General features: G+C 43.1%; 1 protein-coding gene across 3 annotated transcripts in view; it reads right to left on the bottom strand.

The window, feature by feature from the left end:
- The window catches only part of ADCY2 (adenylate cyclase 2), a 136154-nt gene extending 110550 nt beyond the window's left edge, over nucleotides 1-25604 (bottom strand). For 2 of the 3 annotated variants that reach the window (XM_079983482.1, XM_079983484.1), the window contains exons 1-2: nucleotides 25384-25604; nucleotides 10932-11129 (exon numbers count right to left, since the gene is read on the bottom strand). In XM_079983482.1, the coding sequence (XP_079839608.1) occupies nucleotides 10932-11129; nucleotides 25384-25602 (417 nt within the window). In that variant the 5' untranslated portion in view covers nucleotides 25603-25604. The remainder of the gene's footprint in view (nucleotides 1-10931; nucleotides 11130-25383) is intronic. The other variant, XM_079983483.1, reaches the window with a different exon arrangement.
- Between the last annotated feature and the right edge of the window lie 293 nt (nucleotides 25605-25897).

Below are 25897 nucleotides of genomic sequence, written 5' to 3'. Positions count from 1 at the left end.
TGAACAAAAAAAACATAGTCTTATACACGGAAAGGTGTACGGAAAAGTGTACATAAAGCAATCACAGCTACAAACAGTTCTTTACATCACTAAAAAAAGTGATGACAAAAAGATACAACCTTCAGCACTGTGCTTTGACTCTGGTACTAACATTTTTCATTTGCTACTTACATACATTTTAACAGATTTTTATGGGGATGTGAGTTCACATTTCAGCTTGATATGAATTCGTAAAAGGATGTTATGGAATAATGAAATGGGGGGGGGTGTGTGTGAGTGGTTGCACACATACCAAACACATGCAAATGGAGAGCTGCCTGCACTCCCAAACAGAAGAAGGTAGAGCGCTGGACAACCCCTAGTATGTTTTTTTTTTTATAAAGATTTTTATTAATTTCCAATTTTTTAACAAAACAAAAAGCAACAATAAACAAACAAACAAAAAACTCGTATTTTCATAGCCTTATTTTCATAACCCTCTTTTCCCGGGCTTCCCCATACCTTTCCCTTTTTGCATCCTTAATTTAGTACCATTATTCAGCAACCTATCTTGCCCAATTAAATGTAAATTCGTCCTCTTTCTCTATTCCACCCTAAATTTTAAACCCAATTATCGCTGCAATTCTACGTTTTCTTTTCCCTCAGCATTTTAACACTCCTCAGTTTTATAGTAATTCTTAAGATACATCTTAAATTTCTTCCAATCTTCTTCCACAGTCTCTTTCTCTTGGTCGCGGATTCTGCCGGTCATTTCTGCCAGTCCCATAAAGTCAATCACTTTCGCCTGCCATTCCTCCAGCGTGGGTAGCTCTTGTGTCTTCCAATACTTTGCTAGAAGAATCCTTGCTGCCGTGGTGGCGTACAAAAAGAAATTCCTATCCTTCTTCGGCACCAGCTGGCCGACCATACCCAAAAGAAATGCCTCTGGTTTCTTGTTAAAGGTGCACTTAAGCACTTTCTTAATTTCATTATAAATCATTTCCCAGAAGGCCTTAATCTTTGGGCAGGTCCACCAGAGGTGGAAAAAGGTACCCTCAGTCTCTTTACATTTCCAGCATTTGTTATTGGGCAGATGATAAATCTTCGCAAGCTTGACTGGGGTCATGTACCACCTATAAATCATTTTCATTATGTTTTCTCGTAAGGCATTGCATGCCGTAAATTTAATACCTGTGGTCCATAACTGCTCCCAGTCAGCAAACATAATGTCATGACCTATGTCCTGTGCCCATTTAACCATAGCAGATTTCACTGTCTCATCTATTGTATTCCACTTCAACAGCAAGTTGTACATTCTTGATAAGTTCTTAGTATTGGGTTCTAACAATTCTGTTTCTAATTTCGATTTCTCCACCTGGAAACCAATTTTCCTGTCTTGTTTAAAAGCCTCCATTATTTGAAAATAATGGAGCCAATCTCGTACCTTAGACTTTATTTTCTCATAGCTTTGTAGTTTAAATTCACCACCTTCTTGTTCTAAAATCTCAGAATATTTCGGCCAATTGGTTGTCATGTTAAGTTTCTTAACCTCCTTAGCCTCCATAGGTGAAAGCCACCTGGGAGTTCTATTTTCCAATAAATCTTTATACCGTATCCATACATTATATAGTGCTTTCCTGACAATGTGATTTTTAAAACCCTTATACACTTTAACCTTGTCATACCAGATATATGCATGCCACCCAAAATTGTTATCAAATCCTTCCAAATCTAGAATGTCTGCATTTTCGAGAAGTAGCCAATCTTTTAACCAGCAGAAAGCTGCCGATTCATAATAAAGTCTTAAGTCCGGCAGGGCAAACCCCCCTCTTTCTTTCGAGTCAGTAAGTATCTTAAACTTAATTCTGGGCTTTTTGCCCTGCCAGACAAATTTAGATATGTCTTTCTGCCACTTCTTGAAACAGTCCAGTTTATCAACAATTTGTAATGTCTGAAACAAAAATAGCATTCTAGGCAATACATTCATTTTGATCACAGCAATTCGTCCTAACAAGGAAAGCTTCAGGTTTGACCATATTTCTAAATCTTTCTTTATCTCAGTCCAGCACTTATCATAGTTGTCCTTAAATAAGTTCACATTCTTAGATGTCATGTTAATCCCCAGGTATTTTACACTCTTTGCCACCACTAACCCAGTTTCCTCTTGGAATCTTTCCCTTTCAACATTTGTTAAGTTCTTTTCCAGTACCTTGGTTTTTTGTTTATTCAACTTAAATCCTGCGACCTGGCCAAATATTTGAATTAATTCCAAAGCTCTTTTGGTACTAGTGTCTGGCTCTTGCAAGGTCAATACTAAATCATCTGCAAAAGCCTTCAATTTGTAATGTCTGGCTCCGACCGGACAACCCCTAGTATGGCAGGTCTTATGGGCCTTTTAGACACCAAGAATACAGCACAAGACTTTGCCAGCTTTTTTCTGCAACCTAATCCAAGGGATGTGGGTTGGCATGGCATGTCCCCATCACCACACCTATAAAGAGCCACACAATCAGGTTGGAATGGACTAAGCAAGCCTCTCTTTCACTTCTGTATTCCAAAGGTGGTCTTTCAATGAAAAATCCCTGGTGACTTATAACAATCTATCTGAAACTTTAAATGAGATTTATTTGAGAGAGATATTTGGATTCTTAGATAACAGAAAGCAGATGGAGTAAACCAATAATAGAACTACAGTTTTTAAACTACTCTGCTCTTGCCCCTTCCCCCCACCTTTCCTGCTCCGCCATTTCCCGTCTCATGAAACACTTCCCCAAACAAAGCCTTTACACCATCTAATAAGAGTCCCAAGACAGCAAGCCGCAAATATATCCATCACAGAATCTGCATGGATTTCTGAATTTGACATTCTTAGCTCACGTCCCCATTGCACAGAAGGCTTGGAAAGGAAGTTTGATTGGGAAGTTGGTAGGTGAGATTCTGAAATAATTAAAGAAGGACTTAGGTTTCAGGGTGGGCAACCTACCAAAGGGGAGATTGGTTAATTGATGGCCTATGCACACAGCTAATGTGGAACAACGAAGATTCAGTTCTCTACCTCGAGAATCTACATTTGGATTTGTGGAAGGCTTCAGGATAGGGAAGACAGAGCAGCAAGAGCAAATGGGAGTGAATAATCCGCACACTCCTTGAGTGATTTCACCTGCTGGGCATGATCCTTGAACTACAGTAAGTGGATGGACCATGGAAAGATGTGCGTTGGTGTGCATGTGCAGAGAAGCCACTGACTTTTGTGGGAGGTAGAGCGCAGCTTACAGTGAAAAGCAAAAGTGACACATGCTGCTCTGCTCTCTTTTGCCTCTGGTCTACCTCATCAGTCACATGTGGCCCCCAGAAAATTGCCCTCAGGCTAGAAAAGATGACTCACTCCTGGAGGACAGCAGCCTCAATTGTGTACTCCGTTTAAAAAAAAAAACCCACTGGAAAAGTATTGCTACTATTGTTAAATCGCTTGACATAAAGTAATTCAAGAGCTACGCAATAAAAGTTACACTAACAATTGCAAGCAACACAAGGCAGACTTCAGCCATGTGCCCAAGTTGCCTTCTGCTTAAACAGCAATACAAAATGGAAAGCTATAGCTAAACAAGCTGTCTGAGCCCAATATAGTGCAGTTTCTGGCCCCTATTTGCTTGGCATAACAGCAGCAACACCTCAGGTGTTCCCCTTCAGTCACTCAGCTGCTATTCCCTTTGCATCCACAGAAAGGGATTCCCATTACGTCAGGAGTCAGGTTGGACTAGAAGAGCTGCAGGAAGCTGGCCTTCTACAGTCATACTTCGGGTTGAATACGCTTCAGGTTGAACACTTTCGGGTTGCGCTGCGCGGCGACCTGGAAGTAACGGAACACATTACTTCCGGGTTTCGCTGCCCGCGCATGCGCAGACGGACAAAATGATGTCATGTGCATGAGCGGAAGCGGCGAGTCTCAACTCGCGTAAGCACAGACGCGGGTTGCGTTCACTTCAGGATGCGAACAGGGCTCCAGAACGGATCCTGTTCGCATCCTGAGGTACCACTGTACTTGCAACTGCTCGTACCATTGAATGATGAATCATGACAGCATCAGGCCAGCAGGCATCCTTGTTCACAGAAGAGGATGTGATAAGATTTTTGCCAATTCCCCTTTCTCCTTTAACAACCCTCCCCCCCCCCCAATAATCTGCTTTGGATGATTTGGGGAAATAAGGGAAAGTCATCTCCCTTCCTCTTCTGTGAGCAGACACTTCCCACTGGCTCAACAGCTCTTGCAATTATGCAGCAGCACAATCAGATATCACCCCGAGACTTCCTCCACTCAATAGCATCATATATAACAAGATGTACAGAGACTGGAGAAAAAGAGATTTGTGGATGTTTATGTCCATAAAGATGTTGTCAGACTGAGCAAAAGTTATGTATGGGTTGTAAACATTTATCTCTGTTGCTGCATTTGTAGAATATCAGTTTGCTACAAATCCTGCAGACTTGAGAGTTATAGCCTTTCGGATATCTTTTCAAAACATGCTGGGCTATGAAATGCAATGAAATTCCCATGAGATGCCTTTCAAAGCTAGAATAGTTCCCTTGAATCTTCGAGTAGCCAGTACAAACTCACTATATTTCATTTCATCTAATCATTTCCAACATGTTTGCAAAAATATCAGTCTCTAATGCCCCATGAAAACCTCCAGCAGAGTCAAGTTCTTCAAGCTGGAGAAACATTCATTTATATTCCACGTTCAGAACACCTTTGGTTTATGTGAAAAATAAAGACTCTTTAAAAAAAACCACTTGTGTACTAAAAAGCATAGGACCAACCTTCAGCTTTAGAATGTGCTAACTGGAAAACAGTCTAGAATCTCATGTATTACAACCCAGCCTCCCATGCAGTCACATTTTACTTACATTAGAGACAGGATAGAAATGGCAGGATCAATGTGAGTTTCTCTTACGCACGCACACAGATAGAGAAGCAGCCCCAGAAGCAAACAGCACACAACACAAAAGCATCTCCCCTCCCCCACAGACTTCTGTGGGTATCTGCCAGCTCAGTTCAGCAGTGACCATTTTTCCCTTGGAAAGGAAACTCAACAAACAGACATGTGCTCATAACTTGCCCTTAATTAAATGGTTGATTAAAATGGGATTTTTGAAACCTCAGAACATTACGAAGACACAACAGATTTTCAACAGATCAGTGGAGCGCACGCCACTGCAATATTTGTGAATGTTTGACAAAGCCCAAAGCAATGGAAGGAGAAACTGAAGGTGGTTACTATAATGGCCACAATCAGAAGATGCCCTGAATCTCAAAGCAAAAATTTAAAACTGCTGCAATCCAGTCATTCTTCACTGGACTGTTCTGAATTTAGGCCAGATTATACCTTTCACCAAGTGGATTCTCCTTGTCAAAGACAAGCCATCCCATTCTTATAACAAATTGAATTTGCAGGCTGTGCAATGGCCAGAGACCGAAAAAGTCAGCTGCCTCATCTATAATGCCCTTCCTTTTAATGTATAAATATAAACGCCTGTTTTCAACAATCCATCCTGATCTCTTAACATTCAGTCAAATTAAATATTGTGCTTTTACTATCTCCCTCTTAACAAACTCCCAGCCATCATGAACTCCCTTTCCTTTTAGTATTACTGTCCATGGGATCTCACCCAGCACTTCCCTAAGTTTTATGAAGTCAGCTTTCTTAAAGTCAAGAAACTGAGTCCTAGTATGCTTGGCTGCTCCTTTCCGCTGTATAGTAAACTTCAGAAGAGCATGATCACTCGCGCCTAATGATCCTTCCACTTCTACCCCACTAACCAGGTCATCAACATTGGTTAGGACCAGATCTAAAATGGCTGTTCCTCTTGTTGCTTCTCCCACTTTCTGGACAATGAAGTTGTCTGCAAGGCCAGTGAGGAATCTGTTTGACCTTATGCTCTTGGCTGAGTTTGACACCCAGCAAATATCCGGGTAATTGAAGTCCCCCATCTCCCTTCCTTCTCCATTAAGGGGTGATATGATAAAGGTAAAGGTAAAGGTACCCCTGCCCGTACGGGCCAGTCTTGACAGACTCTGGGGTTGTGCGCCCATCTCACTTAAGAGGCCAGGGGCCAGCGCTGTCCGGAGACACTTCCGGGTCACGTGGCCAGCGTGACATCGCTGCTCTGGCCAGAGCCAGAGCCAGAGCCGAACACGGAAACGCCGTTTACCTTCCCGCTGGTAAGCGGTCCCTATTTATCTACTTGCATCCGGAGGTGCTTTCGAACTGCTAGGTTGGCAGGCGCTGGGACCGAGCAGCGGGAGCGCACCCCGCCGCAGGGATTCGAACCGCTGACCTTTCGATCGGCAAGCCCTAGGCGCTGAGGCTTTAACCCACAGCGCCACCTGCGTCCCGGGTGATATGATAGCCATGTTCAAATATATAAAAGGATGTCACATAGAGGAGGGAGAAAGGTTGTTTTCTGCTGCTCCAGAGAAGCGGACACGGAGCAATGGTTCCAAACTACAAGAAAAAAGATTCCACCTAAACATTAGGAAGAACTTCCTGACAGTAAGAGCTGTTTGACAGTGGAATTTGCTGCCAAGGAGTGTGGTGGAGTCTCCTTCTTTGGAGGTCTTTAAGCAGAGGCTTGACAACCATATGTCAGGAGTGCTCTGATGGTGTTTCCTGCTTGGCAGGGGGTTGGACTCGATGGCCCTTGTGGTCTCTTCCAACTCTATGATTCTATGATTCTATATACACTATTTGTTCATACTTCTGCAGTCTTAAAGGGTTTGAATGAAGCAGGCAGGGCACATGCTTCATGACTGAAGGGTTAAGGAAGCAATCAACTATTTTAACTAGTGCAAATGCAAAAATGTTATGTTTTATTTCATACATGATTTATAATACTTATGGATTATGATTCAGACTTAATGCTCGCTGAGGTGGTAAATCTGTGTATGGGCTGCCACATTTCCTACATCAAATGGGGGTTCTTATAACTGAATGTCCCTCCAAACAAAAGTGACCCCCCAAGTGTCAGGGGAAAGGGTCCTAACCTAATGTTCTCACTGACATTCTAAACTTCCACACATGAAGAATATCTGCCTATCAAGGCTATTTCCAGGTAACTTGGTTTTGTGCTATTCTGCACACCATCGCTGTAGCATGAATCACTGATTTTGAACATGTAAGCATGAACACTTAATTTTGTATATGTATACAGCCTGATGGTTGCCAGGGGGTGATTTACAACAAAACAGAATAAAATCAAAGCTGTATGGGGGGGGGGATCACACAATCAATTTTTAAATCACAAAGCAATTAACAAGAGCAGCAATTTAGACAGAAGTTTACAGCAAAATTCAGAACTTAAAAGTTCTGGGAGAATAAAAAGGTCTTTGCCTGGCATCCAAAACGCAGCAGGGCCTGCCTCTCTAGGGAAGGAACAGCATTAGTGGGGTACCATTACTGAAAGGATTGCTTTCCGGGTCACCACCCACCCTACCTCAAATGGTGTGGCTTGGGTTTGAACGCGGGAGACCCAGCAGTCTGGGTGGTCTTGGCAAGTCTGCTACATGCTAATCTTTCTCAAAGTTTTTACAGAGGTATAAAGAGCAGAAGATGTGTTGTAATCTTGCCCTTTGGGTAGATGAGAAGGTAATGTAAATTAAAGAAAAATATTGTTAATAATATCACATACAAAACCAGAAAAATATACCCTCGCTGGAAGACGAAAGACATCTCAAGTTCCATAAGGTAATACGTTTGACTTTCCTAATCCCTCTTAATTCAAATGTATAAAGTTTAAGGATAGAGTTAGTACAATCACTGGCTAGTTTCAGCTTTGGGGGTTTTTGCACTAGGCAGGTGACCCACCTTACTGAGGGGGGGGGGGCTGCCTTCCCTCATTTACGAGCCCCTTTCAGTTTTGACTTCCCTTCTTTAAACCTGGACACATTTCATTTTTAATCCACTAATGTTTGTTCATTTCAGTGAGTCATTGGAAAGCAATGAGGGAGACGCTTCCTGCTGTCCGGCTGGCTGCAACGCGCTCCTGCAGCTGGCAAGAAATTCCTTGATGGTTGCCTAAAAGGCACTTTTAAGACATTCTACTGAATTCCAAAAATGATACTTCAAGCAGAGATACTTTGCAATGCATTCCATCTTCTTGGCCTGCAAAATCTTCTGACAGTTAAATGAGAATCACAGCTTGATTTCAGCAACCTGATAGGCCTCCATCAGATCTTCGGATACCAAATGTTGAAGCACTTGTGCTTCTTTCCATCTCCAACCTGTGCCATTTCCCATATAATCCTGAATCTCCTTAGAAATCTCAACACTAAAGAAAATATTTGCCACCACTGGCACATGATGTCTGTGGCCAGCACTGGGAAGACTAAAGAAATGAACACAGGAGACTGGAACTGAGTTGAATTAGGCCACAACTTTAGTGATTAAAGGTAAAAGTATGTTTGGTTGAGGCACCAGACATGCATCCGGCATCCAGCATGCTGCCTGATAGGAACCCAGCAGGGTTAATCCTGTGCTGACGAGTCACTGCCGACATGGATCAGGTGCCACGACCCCGCACAGGTGCTTTGGTCAACCAGAAGACTCCCAGATAGAGTCACACAAACACACCCGGGCCACTTTAAGAGGGTACCCGCATTATCCAGCCCAATGCCTTATCTGCCAGAGTTGTGACGGTTCTCATTAGGAGGCAAAAACTTGAAAACCAGCCCATTTGCTTGCAGGACAAAATTCCTCCCTGGCCACCAAGTAAACCATAGCAAGGTCCTTGCACCAACTTGCCTGCTCCCCCACTGAGTGGGTGGGTGGTAAATCCCACACCAGCCAGCAAAGAGGGCGCTCTGCCCACCCAAGCCCCTCCTAAATACAGCAGAAGTGGGCACGACCCAGTCGGCCATGCATGGCTGGAGGAGGGTGGCATCAAGGGACCAGCCCTCTCCCAGCCTCCTGAAACTGCCACTCTCCCAGAGTCTCATCTGAATGAATTTGCTTAGGCTTTTCATAATGAAAAAACAAACTAATGTAAACAAAATTTAAAAAACAAAAACAAAGAAGGGTTTCTCCAGCTCTGCAAACAGGCTGGGGCAGTTGAACCTCCTTGCTGAGATCAGCAAGACCCTAATCTGCACATGGGACACTCTGTCCTCACACCAACTAGACTAGAAGGAACTCAAGGATGTGCTCATACACCAGGGGAACATGTGATGACAAAGGGATAACATGAAGAAGAGGGCAATGAGATCTACAAATTTAAAAACCAAGCCAGATAAATTACAACTGAAATAAAGATTTCCTAAAACTTTACACATCGTCATTTAAATGCATCCAAATCACTGCATAACATAGTCATAGAACTGCAGCGCTGACCCTGAGGGTTATCCAACCTCTGCAATGCAGGGATCTCAACTAAAACATCCCTGGCAGATGACCCTCCAACCTCTGCTTTAAAACCTCCCAGGAAGGCGAGTCCACCATCTTCCAAGGGAGGCTGTTTTGCTGCCAAGCAGCTCACACCATCACAAAGTTCTTTCTGGTATTTAATCAGAATCTCCTTTTTGGTAACTTCAAGCCATGGGTTCGGGTCCTGGACTCCAGAACAGGAGAAAACAAGCATGTTCCACCCTCCATTTGGCGGTCCTTTTGATATTTGAAGATGACTCTCCTATCTCCTCGCAGCCTCCTCTTCTCCAGGCTACGCATCCCCAACTCCCTCCACCGTGGTCAACGCAATGTAACCGCCTTCTTAATGGCTGGTGTAGCAACAAGGCATGTAAACGGTAAGCATCCGGTTGTGTCCCTGCTTCAAATCTCTGCCTGTGTTAGGGATGAAGGTGGTTTGCCCAAATCTAGAGATGGACAGAATCTCCTCCAGTCCAGGGTCCCTCAGGTCACTGACTGAAGCTGCAGAAGATGAAGCCTGAGCTGCAGCACCCAGAAAGCGCTGCTCTGTTTAACAGGCAAAGTCAGAAGGCCAGCTGCCCATTCATTTCAATTGCGTTTGTGCAAGAATACAAGTTACAGTAAATGCCTCTAAACAAAGCCCATTGAAACAAATGGAACACTGTATGTTTGTGAGTGTATTTGCGTACACAATAAAGTAACAGAAAAAGAAACGAATGAAAATCAATGCATTGCTGCAGCTGACCATTAATATTTGTCTTTGTCTTTTACCATACTTCTGCAATCTTTCAGAAATTCATGGAGGAAAAATGCGCAGCGTCATTATATTTGATACCTGCTTAGTTATCAGTGGAAGACTATGACCTACGGCTATTACACCTTTACAGGCTTTGTTTATTCTAGGTAACCATAGAATAAATTAAAGGGATTTATCAATTTATGACAATATTTCCCTGTGAAAAAAATGTCAAATACATCCAGTCTACATCTCTTTAGGACTTTCTGCATATTAGCCATTGCCTTGCTTTAAAATACTATTTGAAATTAAAGAGGGATGTAGAAAACAAAGCAGACTATGGTGTGAGCAGCCCCTCTTCCAGATTATTCTATGACTCAGCTAGTTGATCTGCTGACCCAAAAGGAGAATTCTTCTATCACTTGACCAAAATTCTAATAATTAGCTCTTTATAATGTTAGAGACATCACATGGGATGTTTTAAAGGGCAGTCATCAGACTGGCATGCCCTTGTCCAGTACCCATTTGTTTCAATAGGGTTTGTGCAGAAGACTTTCCCATATGATTGTGCCCTACTTAAAATACACAATTATTTCTATCTATGTTCTCTAAAAATGTTCTTTGGGAATGTTGGATTTTCAAGTAGAGATCTGCAGCCTTTGCACTGGATGTTTTCCCAACTGGATCAAGGAGTGTCAATTCTTGAAATCTGTGACCTTTTTTTTTCCTCCTTCACATTCCTGGCAAAATAATATGGCCCTCTCAAAATCAGCAAGAATCAATTTCATACAAAAACTTACCTGGTCCCATGGACAGATTATTCCACCAAAACACATGAAGAGATATCCCATGGCAACCAGACACACCCAAACGACCAAAGAGAAAACACGAAGGAACTTCTTGAATAATGGCTCTATACAGGCAAGGATAAATATGGTGAAGAAAATTGCCAGGGCTGTTGGAACAGTTACTAAGAAGGCCACATGGTCCTCCGTTTCCTGAAAACAAGAAGAAAGGAAAGCTTACTACTTAACCCATGCAACAGGAAACCAACATTTTGCTTTCATTACAGTGGTACCTCTAGTTACAAACTTAATTCGTTCCGGAGGTCCATTCTTAACCTGAAACTGTTCTTAACTAGAGGCATGCTTTCGCTAATGGGGCCTCTTGCTGTCGCTGTGCCACCGGCACACAATTTCCATTCTCATCCTGGGGCAAGTTCTCAACTTGAGGTAACTCTTCCAGGTCAGCGGTGTTTTTAACCTGAAGAATTTGTAACCTGAGGTGTTTGTAACTCAAGGTACCACTGTATTATGAATCAACGAACCACCAGATTTGCGAATTCATATCAATTGCCTAATCAAGTGCGAGACTTACAAAACCTGGAATTAAGTTTTCAAGAGCAAACTATTCTCTGATTAAATCAAGAGGTGGAGAATGACAAGGTGTACTGATTTGGTGAGAGCAATTTAAGTCACTGAGGAAGGAGGAGCAATTTTGTAATTCATAGAAAAACTTGTAATTATTTCCTGGTTGCTTGAACAATTAAAAACATATCAGTTTGCAACTAATAGTGCATAGCTGTCAACTTTCAGATTTGAAAATAAGGGATCAGCAGCCTTGAAAATAAGGGATCTGCACCCTCACCTGTCCCGGGGACACTCTACAGGATATCTAACAATCCGAGATAGCAGCGGGAAGCAGCGGGAAACAGCGTTAGAATAAGGGAATTTCCCGCAAAAAAAGGGAAGATTGACAGCTACGTAATAGTGCAATCCTGTATTTGCATGCTCAGAAGCAAGTCCTACTATGTTCAATACATGTTACTCCCAGGCCATTTCTATACAACTTCTTTATTTAACAATCATCCTGATTTTGTTTCCAAAAATTTTTGCAGGAAGGTCGAATTGTGTCAGCTATTTATTAAGCACTCATCCTGGTTTGTTTGCAGAGAGGTTATACAACATCAAGCAATTGTTATCTCACACTTGCCGGCATTTTCTCCCATTATTGCTTGATTTACCACAAAAAGTAGAAGAAGGGGGGATGTGCTTGTTGCACAAGAACACCAAATCAGCTTTAACGGAACAACCTGCTTCTCTGCCCCAAATTCACTCAAATCTCTGCCATTGTTTAAAACTGCCATTTTAAAACCTGCCTTCATTTTTGCTCCCTCCCCCACCCCGACTTCATGCAAATCCAGGATTGTGATGAGGCACTACAAACCCTCCCATGGGTGGGTTTGTGTATAGGAAATCACAGAAAAGCAGACTAATTCATGAATGTTTGATAGTTTCATATGGGTTCACTAATTTCCCACTGATCCCTCCTAGAGTCAGTTTTTTGGAAGCTGCTGTGGTGAAAGAGATGCACTGCTTTTGATCTAAGCCATTTCTTCCATATGTATTACCTGCACTGTTTCTGTCAAGAGGTTTTTAAAATACCAGCTCTTAAACCATCTGAACCCAGAACCTTAGTGTTTCAATTGAGTTAACCACTTCTTCTGATAAACTAATCCATAAATTCATTGACCATCACTTGAATGTGGAATTAATATAATCCATTTAGGAAATTATTAATATAACTCTCTGTCTTTTATGACTCGATGGCCCTTGTGGTCTCTTCCAACTCTATGAATATATAATGATTCTCAGTAATCAAATTCCTTTACAGTTCTTTGTCTAGAATAATCTTTTTACAGTCACATCCAATCTTCCGTATTTTTATTTATTTATTTGCTCATTTAGAGGCAAGTACCGGTAGTTTTCTTGAGCTCCCTCTGCTTTCAAAAGCACTTTAATTTAATGTACAGTATATTTCTGCAAACTAAGTAGGGATCTTTAACATCCAATATTCACCAAATATTGTTTGCACTAACCCCCCCCCCCCCGAAATGCTTATTTCATTGTGCTTAGGGCTGCAATTATATACTCTGGGAGTTGACATACATAGGACTGCATTGTAACTGTTTATTTCTATTATCTTACCAGATAGTATAATTTTTGCATACAAAGACTTATAACCTAATAAACGAAGATTCCACATAGGAAGCAAGCATCCTCAATCTTTCCACTTTCTAGAACAGCCTTTCCTACTCCTGATGTTGTAGACTACAACTCCCATCAACACCAGTCAGCATACGCCAGCCAGTGGCGTAGCGTGGGGGTGCACCATCTGGGGGTTAGGGGGCGCAAATCCACGGGTTAGGGGGCGCAAATTACTTGCCTTGCCCCGGGTGCTGACAACCCACGCTACGCCACTGACGCCGGCATACACACAGCATGGCCGTGCTAGTTTGGGATGATGGGAAGTGTAGGGCACAATAGCTGGAGGGCACTGGATTGGGAAAAACTGTTTCAGAAGTTAGCAGACCCTGCATCCTCTCTTAAATAACAGAATAGGTTAAGCATGGCAGAGCACAAGAGCTTGAGAACTCTACAGGGCAAGTTAAGCAGAGGTTGGACGGCCGTCTGTCATGGATGCTTTAGTTGAGATGTCTGCATTGCAAGGGGGCTGAACTAGATGACCCTTGGGATCCCTTCCAATGCTACAATTCTAGGACTCTCATTACTGTAAGTCTGTGCTGCTTACTTAGAAAGGGCAAGTCCCACTAATGGGGCGTGTTTCAAGGAATGTGTGTCTATGACAGCGGCCTAATTCAGCCAAACTTCATGCAATTCATGTTTCATGGTGAAAACACTGAAGAGAGATCATATACTTTTGCATCATATTTAATTTATGTGTTTATGAATTTTATACACAGATAGCTTGTGGGACCAGTGAAATACACCTCAGTTTGCTTTGCAACCTCCTGAGTAAAGGATGTCATGCAAAGCAAGACAAGGGCAAGAATGGCTCAGTTTTATATTTCCTTGCTCCAATTACAAGCAGACCCTGACTTGGGCAATACTCTTAAGCCAGGGATCTGTGGCAGAATAAGCACGTCCACTGCAACCATTGAAGGGGAAGACTGTCCTGCACATACCTGTCTATGGGCATCAAAGCATCCGGCCGACCACTCTCAGAAAGACCAGGCTGAATGAGGCAGACCTTCCATCTGATCCAGGAAGGCTCTTACAAATATTGACTTGGCTTGCTTACTAGGCAGCCTCTGCTTGTCCTGCCAGCAGGGGAACGTTCCCACTTTACGGGGCTGAATAAGCTCCCCTGCTACATGGTAAAAAAGAGAACTTAAAACCCCTATGCACTCTCATCTTAACAGTAAGCCTTCTATCCATTCCTTCCAAAAAGTTACTAGGATATCCCCCTGAACGTGAAGCCACTCAGCCTGGGCTGCTTCAAAAAATGAAGCTGGCTGTTACTCAACTTGGCAATTGTATTAGAAATATGGCATACAAATGAGTTAGTGAAGCTGTTTAAAGCACCACTGATTTCAGTGGGAGACAGGTATGCTTACTTTAACTTCCCCTCTGAAACAGTGGCCATCACAATGTTCATGCCTCCTCACATCTAAAATAATAACTGTCAGTATTAGGCAAAGTCTAAGTACTGTACTGGCACACTTGCTCACCTCTGCTTCCAGGAAGAAACAGCCTTTATTTTACTGTTTCATCATGCCAAGAAACCATGCCCTCCAGCTATTAGGCAAGTATTTTAAAAATCCTAATTAGAATTACTGTATATTTGATCAAGTGTTACTAAATCTATGCATTATTCAATAAATTTAATGGGAGCAATAAATAGTACTGATTTCAAAGAATATTATAAAAAAGAAGACAAAAATGCATGAGGTTTCATCTTATACCACAGCAAAATAAAACAATATCCATTAAAAATATTTCTCTATAATTCTGTATTTAGGAACCCAAATCTGCAGTGGAGTCCCCAAGATGGTTGGATGGGGCCTTGTACGCCGCCTCCTTCTGGCAACTCCTGCAGCCAAGCTGGTGCCAAACATATCGCCCTGCTTTCCTTTGGACCACATCAGTGAGACCAAGATGGGGGTCTTGTGTGTACTCTTGTCATCTGGCCAGCCCAGAACCCCCATACACACTGCTCAGGCTTGCACCCCAGAGAGGTCACTTTGGTGCTGCTGATGCTGTGGTTTGACTTAACCCCCAGAGGCGCCTGCCATAGTCTCTCAAGACAGATGGATGCCAACAAAAAAAACCTCCGCAATGCTACTTCCACCAAGTTGTGATAACGAAGATGAGACATCTAACAAAACTGCAGCTACCCACCCACAGAAAGGCGAAAAACCTTTGAACCCAGGGCCAGTTGCAGTTGGGAGAAAAACTCTTTTCCAGCACTGTTCACTAGTAGCCACTGCAAGCACGTGGGAGCCCCTATTTGCAGTGGGAGTCCCTAAACAGAGAAGGCTGAGGAAGTTTCCCCTACAGGAGGGAAGGAGAGGAAGGAGGAGGCTGGAGAATATGGAGGCCAGTCTTCTTAAAGGTGAGGTGCCAGGCCCCCCAAGATCCTGCAGGAAGATCCCCCTTCCTCTTTGGACAGGGTGGCAGCTGCATTGCCCCACAGACTGGCTGTTGAGTTTCTGAGGCAAAAGATAGCCTCCCTCCCTTGCCTGTCTGTCAGCATCCCCTTTCAGATATGTGTGCTCAGTTTCAACTCCATACCAAGGAGGTGACAAGCAGATACAAATAAATTATTTTTAAATGATGGATGACTATTTGTTTTCATACTATTTTGTTTAATATCAACATTACAGAGAAACGGAATACGCAAAGCTAATCGCAAAAGTGTCACACTTGGGAGGCTTACAAATTGTGTTTTTCTCTCTCCAGGGAAGCTTCTCCCTGCACCAGTTTCCAACAAGATGAAGAAGAGGCCGAAAAAGGGGAGAGGAAAATGATTGCAAAGTTCTACTTTATTCTCCTAATTCTCTTACTACAGACCAAAATGTATGCAAATCACTTATTGAACCCAAACACATTCGCTAGATGCAATCTAATAAAGGCTTTCAGAAGGATAAGACTGGGAAAGGCATTTGTTGTGGCAGAGCACTTGTTTCACATGCAGAAGCTACCAGGTTCTAATCCCCAAGACATTCAGGTAGGGCTGGATATTGTGGAGAGCTACTTCTGGGCAGCATAGACCGTGTTGTGCAAGATGGAGCAATGGTCTAACTCAGGATAAGGCAGGTGCTTCTCACTCTAGCCAAGTGGACACAAATGGCCACAGCTCAGCATGGAACTGAAGGTGCACCTACAACCTGCCTTGGAATTTTGTGTGCCACACACAGGTGCCAATACTGAAAGGGGTCCCTGAAGTTGTTGCAAAATCACAGGCCCACATTCCTACATCTTGTCCTGTTCTTAGTGTGAGCAACTGCTTCTGCTCTTCCAAACCCGCCTGAAATAACCCCCATCAAGTTAGCTTTCTCATTTTATTGCAGCTGTATCCCATTCTTTCAAGTTCTCCCACTTCATTCCCACCACAGCCACACAAAGCAGCTTAGCAGCCCAAGGTCAAAAAGTCAACTTTGTGCTTGAGCAGGGATTTAACCCCAAGGCTTCCCAAACAAAGTCTGCCTACTAAATAATGCTGGGGGCCTTACTTTGCAATGAAGAGAATACAGTGGTATTCTTAATTCAAACTTAATTCATTCCGGAGGTCCGTTCTTAACCCGAAACCATTCTTAACCTGAGGCGCGCTTTCGCTAATGGGGCCTCCTGCTGCCGCAGCTGCACAATTTCTGTTCTCATCCTGAGGTAAAGTTCTCAACCCGAGGTACTACTTCCAGGTTAGCCAAAGTGTTTGTAACCCGAAGTGTTTGTAACCTGAGGTACCACTGTACAGGCTGCCATGCATCTCCTACCAATGGCAGAAAGCTAGGCACTCACACCGGGAAACTCCTTTGGGAAACCCAGCTGACACTTCCCTCTCCATCTTTAGGCAACAGGTAAAAACAGCAGGGTCCCGATGTGCCCTTGTTTCAATGTGCTCCCACAACATGAAGGAGCCTGGCCTTATTTATTTGCTTTCTGCGCTGATGGACCGTTAGTGTTGCTTTGGTGCTTGTTTCTTTGTTCTCCTGTTGCTTTATTGAGATTTATGTTCTTTACGAACCTTTACGAACCTGTTATGGGAAAGTAAGGTGGGACTGAAATATTTTAATAAAACATGCTGCTGACTCATGTTTAACTGATTGACAACAAGCCCTGTATAGAATATGACTCACAAGTGCTACTGCCCTAGCCAGTTAAACTCTTTCTTCCTAATTTGTAAGATTCCATACTCTTACTTTCTCTGCTCTTCAGGTTACTGAAAACCACCAATGCCAAAAGTGCCTTTCTCATGTCACTCAAAATATCTGTGCAAATTCTTTAGCAACTAGAGTTAAGACAAGCACATGAAAAATTCTAGTTGTACTCCTGTAAATAATGGAATTGCAATACAAGAAGATGTCATGTATGTGTAAACACCTAAGCCACCCAAAGAATGCCTCCCAGCATCAGACGGAGCAGCAGCTATCAGTTATTGAGAAGGGCCCAGAAGCCTCAGCCCAAGCTCCCTCTTGGGCCTTCTTGGTGGTGGCGCCTGCCCTGAGGAATGCCAGATGTCAAGGAAATAAACAACTATCTTTTAGAAGACATCTGAAGGCAGCCCTGTTTAGGGAAGCTTTAATGTCTGATGTTTTATCGTGTTTTTAATATTCTGTTTGGAGCCACCCAGAGTAGCTGGGGGAACCCAGCCAGATGGGCAGGGTATAAACAAACAAACAAACATTATTATTATTGATACCCTGTCCATCCTTTAGAGAATTGGTAAGAACAAGAAATGAAAGATATTGGAGAGTGGAGAGGTAAAATTAATGGGAGGACATTAATGGGAGGACATTATTACATTATATTGTTGATCAAGTTACTTTCTGAAACTCTTGCCTGATTGTTCTGCAACAGGGACACTTCCATTTGAGAAGTCCACATCCAGCATCCTGCTGAGAATATACTAAACTGGCCTCATATTTTTCTTGATCATTGTTATGGAAAGGCAGATTATGCTCTCAGCAACATAAAGCACATATGGAGAAAAGCAACTCTGGTTCTGTTATACTGCCTTGAAATGTACACTTGAATTTACAGGGGAATTAAGAAAATCAGTAAATCAGTGAATTCTTATTTATTCATAAAAAAAATCAAGATTATAAACAAGCTGCCCAGATGGAAAGCAAGACACTTTTATTGCTTATTTATAGTAAGTAGTTCTTTAAATACAGACCTTGCCAACAAAGGTCCGTATAGTTAAAGCTCTGGTTTTCCCAGGAGTGATGTATGGAAGTGAGAGCTGACCGTAAAGAAGGCTGATCGCGAAAGAATGGATGCTTTTGAATTATGGTGCTGGAGGAGACTCTTGAGAGTCCCATGGACTGCAAGAAGATCTATCCATTCTTAAGGAAATCAGCCCTGAGTGCTCACTGGAAGGACAGATCCTGAAGCTGAGGCTCCAAGGCTTTGGCCACCTCATGAGAAGAGAAGACTCCCTGGAAAAGACCCTGATGTTGGGAAAGATGGAGGGCACAAGGAGAAGGGGACAACAGAGGATGAAATGGTTGGATAGTGTCTTCGAAGCTACCAGCATGAGTTTGACCAAACTGCGGGAGGCAGTCGAAGACAGGAGTGCCTGGCGTGCTCTGGTCCAGGGGTCATGAAGAGGCAGACACGACTAAACAACAACAAAGTTCTTTAAAAAAAAAAGTCAGGAGGAAATCATGGGTTATAAACAGAGTAGCCCTTGGCCATACATAAGCAGAAAATAAAAGTACACTTCTTTATTAGTACTGTACAGTGGTACCTCGAGTTACAAACACTTCAGGTTATATAGACTCCGCTAACCCAGAAATAGTACCTCGGGTTAAGAACTTTGCTTCAGGATGAGAATAGAAATCTCGCGGCGGCAGCACAGTGACAGCGGGAGGCCCCATTAGCCAACGTGGTGCTGCTTCAGCTTAAGAACCGTTTCAGGCTAAGAACGGACCTCCGGAAGAAATTAGGTTCTTAACCCGAGGTACCACTGTAATGAGCTTCTGAAGAGGCTCAGAGGCAAATGCTGCTTGCTTTCACTTAAAAAATCTGTAAAAACCTGAAGCCTGATTTCCTCAGTGTGCACTTTATTATTCTACTGTAAATCAGTAATAAAGAGGCAATGCAGGTACTTGGTCACAGAGAAAGTGATATGATGCTTCAAAAGAATGTCATTTGAATGCATGGCACTCCTCACCTTGAATGTTCATTTCCAAAGTTGCCTCAGGAAATGTTATATTTAAGAAACTGTATATAGAAAAGTGTTACATTCTTAGAAGTGAAATTGATTAGTAAATTCTCAAACCATTCTGGATTTGCCAAAGCTGCACACTGATATTTTTAAGAGGTAGGCTGAAATCCTACACACACCTACCTACCAGTAAGTCCCACTGAACTCAGTGGCTTACTTCCTCTTTTAAATGCTGTTTCTCTAGAATTATGATAGACTTTTAAGTATAAACTAGTCCGCATAGTTTATACTTAACGCGGTCAGAAGTTTGGTGGTTTGAATCCCCGCTACGGGGTGCACTCCCGTTGCTCAGTCCCTGCTCCTGCCAACCTAGCAGTTCAAAAGCAAGTAGATAAATAGGTACCGAAAGTGCAAGTAGATAAATAGATACCGCTCCAGCGGGAAGGTAAACAGTGTTTCCGTGTGCTGCTCTGGTTCGCCAGAAGCGGCTTAGTCATGCTGGCCACATGACCCGGAAGCTGTATGCTGGCTCCTGCGGCCAATAAAGCGAGATGAGCGCCGCAAGTCGGTCACAAGTGGACCTAATGGTCAGGGGTCCCTTTTCCTTTACCTAGTCTGCATCACCATACCTGGCATTCTAGAAGGACATATTGAATAAATATTTATTTTTAATGGCCTGTTATATATTGTGGAGCATTTTGTGATATTTGTGTTGATATTTATAATCTGCACATTTATTTGAGGCAATCCAACTAAAATTAAAGCCGTTCTGATTTTAATCAGGAGGTTTGAGCTTAAACCCAGGCCTAAATGCCCAAATCCATTGCCAGCTGGAGTGTCCTTGCTATTTGTAAGCTGCATCTTATTTTTGAGACAAGAATGTTTTATTTCCTTTGGAACTGCCAGTGTTACATTTCTCAGAAAAATTAATGCACTCACAGACACAAATCAGGAATGATATTATTACAGTAGACCATTTACTGCAAATTTCAAAAGCAACACAGAAGAATAGTCTCATTATATAGGAATATGAAAATGCTGAATAATATTTATGCAACAGATGTAATTGCAGGATTTACATTGCAAATAATTTTGCAAATTATGATATGAAAATTAGCATTATGATCCTAACTTTTTATCTTTTATTACTATGTAACACCTATGGTCAGTCAGTGAATGAAAATGTAGTTTGCATAGTCTTACAATTTATAGATAATCAGCCGTTCTCTTTCATCTTTCTGATTACCACTTAGTAATTATGAATTCTCAGACACAGCAAAGATGCAGCCCAGTACATTGTAAACAATAAAAGGAAAATTATACCTGATAAAATACTTGACCCTTGATAGTATCTAGGGTAAGAGAGACTAGAAGGGGGGGGGGGAGCTTTGAAGTATAAAACGTCCAGTGACCCAAAGGTTCTGGTTCAGCAGCCAATGGAAGATGAACACAAGGACAAATATTATGTCATAAAGCAAACTTCATGGATAAAACAGTAAGTGGCTAGTTCTTTCTCCCTCTCTAGATCCCATTTTTCACTGCTAGCCATTGGGAAATAAAGCCTCCTAAATACATTATAAATGAGCTTTCTCCCCCTTCCTATGGCATGCCTGGAATGCCAAAGACAAACTAAACTATAACATTCTTTCTGGTGGTGAGAGCAGTTCAACAGCGGAAAGGACTCCCTTGGAAGGAGGCAGCCCCTGCTTTCTAGGAGGTTTTTAAGCAGAGGTTGGGTGGCCATCTCTCAGGGATGCTTTAGCTGCAATTCCTGCACTATTCTATTTTTCTGTGATTCACAGCCTCTCTCTCAGCCTGCCCAGCCTCTGCCAATGCAAACCGTGGCTTCCATACCGCTCAAGAGCCCCTCAGTTCAGAGCTGCAGCCATGATGACACACTTACAGCGAGGAAAATGTTTAAACTAGCCTAAGAATGTTTCAGATGCATAACAAAATCAGGATCAAGGGGACTGTGCATTTTCAACACAGGCTCTTTAAATGCATTTCAGTTCTATGACGTCCACAATGGAAGCTTTGGATTTTGTAGGCAACACCCTCCCTCTAATTATTTTATGCACTGGACTTGAACATATCACAGAATATTTAGAGCAGGGTGATGGGAGAAGACCATCAGTCTAATCTGAACAGAAATACTACTGCTCTAGCTTACCTCTAGCTATTTCACTGGCTTCAGTGTTTTTGATTTATATCTGCTCTGAAATTGACATAGCTCTGTATACCACAGAAACGTTTATAAACTTTGAAGGTCTATTAAAACTCAGAAAGTAACTTCCAATGGCTCATGGCCATTCCTGACCCAGGTGACCCACTTCTCCAGCAGAAACCTCCTTGACCAGAATGCATCCCCCCACCTTCCAATTTAACACCTCTGCAAAACCTTCATAAAATGGGAGACGGGTGCAGAGGAAGTTTCTAGGCAGTTCCTCCATAACAGTCTGCTCCAAATGTGAAGCACCCAGATTCCCAACTGACTAACCACTATGGTAAAAATCAAGCACCCTTCCGGTTTACAAATGCATCCTCATTGCAACAGAAAATACTGCTTTGGAGGTGTGAAGAGTCATCTTACACTTCATACCAACAGTACAATTCTCTCATCACCTCTGAGTGTCATAGAATCACATTTCTATTATCCTCTAGCACCTAGTCTTCTTGTATTTTGTTTTCACTGCCTATTTAATGTATTTTCAATGGCATTTTATGCCTGACATATTATTGTGGATTTTACGTTTACATGAACATAATTGCCTTTTGTACATTGTCCTGCTATCAAACTGATGTAAAGTGGTTTTTATTTATATTACATATGCCTTCAAATGCAATGTTTTTGAACAGAGTCCGCTCATACATTTGATTTATTATTATTATTATTATTATTATTATTATTATTATTATTTATTACTTATACCCTGCCCACCTGGCCATGCCTCCCCAGCCACTCTGGGGGGCTTCCAACAGGGGATTTAAAACACAATAAAACATCAAACACTAAAAACGTCCCTAAACAGGGCTGTCCAAATCATCAAGTATGCAGTAGTCTTATTTTATAAAATGAGGGTGGGATGGGGAAGAATCAGATTTTATTTGCATATTAGTGAGAAACTATTTAACTTGTACTTCTGGAAACAATATGTGAACCAAAACTGAAGGCATCCTTCAGAAATTAGCACTTCTCCAAATTTTGCAATGTGTACAAAAATGCATAAATTAGGGGGGAGTGATTGCATGAGAATACATATATGTGATTGAAAAAAACATAAATGCATGTATTGTATTACGGAAAATTGCTTGCAAAAATGTGTATACTGTATTAGTCAAAACTGCATACCAAAAGGTGTTCATTAGGAAAAAATAACAATAAAATGCAGAGAAATTTTCATGGGGATTTAAAAAACAAAATTCCCAAATTGTTGCAAAAAGGTGGAAAATATGAAAAACTGATAGAAACCAAAGCTGACATCCATGCTTAAATCAGCCAAAACTTATCTGCTTCCAGAGTTCAATAAATCAGAATAGAAATGTATAAAACAGGAGGTCACTTTTGAAGTTACCAAATGATAAACAGTTCTAAGGCTAAGGATAGGACATAGCTTAGTGGCAGAGCACATGGTTTCAATGCAGAAGGTGCTAGCCTGAGCGAGTCACCCTGAGAGTTGCAACCTGGAAATCTGCTCTGTGCCTTTAAATTCCCCACTGAATCAGGCTGTCAGTGATGAGGCAGCCATGTCTTCTCCCACCTAGTTTCCACAATTGGTTTGCCTACTCTCCTCCAAAGCAGGGGAATATGCCAGGGATGTGGAGAAGGATAGGCAAAAAAGGAGTGTGTGAGAGTTTCTTTGTGCGCGCAGAGAATGGGTAGGAAAATCCTCATTTATTCCAACTCTCGATTCAGGGAGAAATTAATAAGGTGTAAGTGCAGCACTTCCGTGTGACGTTCATTGATAAGCAAGATTGCAGCTCACAGTGGTTCACATCATTACATTCTGAACATGGAAATACTTCACAAGAATGGAAATCTCTTTGACTAATTGCGGCAATCAAGAGGAAAAAAATGAGCATTTTGGCTGAGTGTATGGGCTACACCTGATTACGGTTTATTTCCCTGAACTTTAGACTGAGGGTGCAATCCGGCTCCTATACAGAAGTCAAGAGCAAAAACTCCCATTGATTTTAGTGGAGAAGAACTGGAGCCCTGGGAACAAGCTAATAAGGAATTCGACAAATGGCACAAAGTTTTCCTCTGCTGAAAATTAAGAGGGTTGTTAACTACAGTCAATCTTGCATGTGTAGCAAATGATGTGAGCAACAGACTACCTTTTAACTGTTTGAAGCAAATGAAAAACGTGGATAGCAAGTGGGACCTGTAACAAGCTGTTCCCATGTGCGGTGCTCCTTATTCACTCTTCCACTCAGCCAGTCAGACCTTTTCTCTAGAATCCTCCATTCCATCCTGTTCCTGCCCACCCCCACCATCAGTCAGCATTCTGTCCCATGGCGCCCCCCCCCCCCAGTCCTCCCTCCTCCTCCTCCTCCTCTCCCCCCCCCCGCCCCACACCATCTTTTCCTGAATATTTTTCTCACTTTGGGGTTTTCCCCAGCCTGCCCAAACTTCCTCCTGACCGTGGGTGCTGTCCTTTTTGCTACATTAGCAATGGCACTCATGCCCAAACATCAAAAAAGGAGGGAGGTGGCTCCTTCAACTCCTGTTTTGAGGTGAAAACATTTAAGTGTTAGTTAAAGCTCTTTTGTAGCTTTAAAACCTTCACCTGAACAGCAAATACCAATAAGGTTAATCTGTCAGCAGGAAGGAAAGCAAGCAAATGAATTAGAGGTATTAAATTTGGACTGCAAGCCTAAGCACACTTACTCGGCCAGAAACTCTGCTGAAATCTGTGGGATGTTTCCAAGTAGCTTTGTTGAGGACTAGAGGCCTGGCAGTTTTATTCCACTTGTGATCCATGAACAGAATATTTAACTAAAAGGACCCAGCAGCCTTCCCAAGCAGGCGTGTCCTCTGCTATTTACATGAATACATGCAAGTTGCCCAAGAGATTGCACAAAGTAATTTTGTGCTGAAACAGATCCGAAGGCAGTCACAATTCAAACCTGCTTTGGAAACACGAAACTGCTAGAAAGTGCCGGGGTTGGGGAGGCCAAGGAGAGCCTCTGCTTTGCCAGACACACCATGAGGTAACAATTGCAGCGGCTTATCTGAAATTAACTGCATCTCCTGAGCAGAAATGGGTTATGAAGTTATCTGCCAGTATAAAAAATGTAAAAGGAAAAAGGCAGCAGAGGCTCTGGAGTACAGAAAAGAAGGGATAAATCCAGACCAGAACATTCCAAATAGCTGTACAACAGGATTACAGCAGAGTAGAACAATCCTTTTTAAAAAGCAACCTGAAAAAGCTGAGATGGAAGTAAGGCTACAATCCCTCACAAATTTTCCTTGGAGTAAATGCCACTGTATAAAGTGGGACTTCCTTGGGGTGTATCTGAGTGGGATCAGGCTGCCCGGCTAATCAACTGTGGTAGGTCACAAAATGCAGAAATTAAACATGATCATAATGTCACTTGTGTTTCAAAGCAATACAGGCAGGGCTACGTTTGAATTTCTAATCACATGAAATGCTTTTTTACAAAACATTTCTCCATCGGCCCATAACCTCTGGATCGTGGTATTCTAGCAAGTTTGAGAGCTGCCAAATCTGTAAGCCACTTGCACCAAAATTGTCCAGAATTGAGGCTTCCCATTCATTAGAAACGCAAAGCTACAAAAATGTGTACCGTTATGTGTGAAACTGAATAATCAGACATTTTTTTAAAAAGAAAAATCAATAAAGCTCCAAATTAAAATCCAGCCCATTCATGTGAGAATAAAACGAGACGATTTAAAAAAAAATCGGAAAATAAGCTCTGCCTGTGTTGGTTGGAAGCCTTCGTTTCTCTTTTGGAAAGTTGAGGGGGTCGCAGCCCAGCCTGCTCTGGGCTCCCCGGGGCGCCCCGGGAGAAGCCCCTCGGCCCTCCCCCCAGACTCACCATCCCGGCGGCCAAGAAGAAGAAGACGGCCAGCAGCGCCAGGCAAGCGCCCAGCACGATGAGCAGCAGGAAGACCAGCAGCGGGTGCTGCTGGCTCAGGCAGTAGTACGACTCGTAGAGCCAGTCGCGGGCGGGGGCGCCTGGCCGGCGGGGCCCCTCCGAGCCCTCCGGGGCCCCGCAGCCCTCGCCGCGCTCCGCCGGCTCCCGGTGCCTCCTCATGGCGCGCGGGCGCCGCCGAGCTGGCCGGCCAGGCGTCGCCAGGGGCCGCCCCGCTCCTCAGGACGCCGCGGCCGCCCCCCGGCCGCCCCCGACGGCGCAGCGCCCCGGCCGCCTCCGCATGCCGCGCCGGGAGCCGGAGGGCGCTCGCCTGCTGCGGCGGCGGCTGCTGCTGGCGGCGTCCCGGCGGAGAGGCGAGCGGCCGAAGGCGCCCCTGCCAGTCCCCGAGTGGCGGCGGTGGCGGTGGCGGCGACGCGCGAGGAGAAGGCGGGCTCCGGCTCCGGCTCCGGCTCCGGCG

The sequence above is a fragment of the Podarcis cretensis genome, assembly GCF_951804945.1.
Source record: "Podarcis cretensis genome assembly, chromosome: 7".
Classification (NCBI taxonomy): domain Eukaryota; kingdom Metazoa; phylum Chordata; class Lepidosauria; order Squamata; family Lacertidae; genus Podarcis; species Podarcis cretensis.
This window is presented reverse-complemented; position numbering and strand designations above follow the sequence as displayed.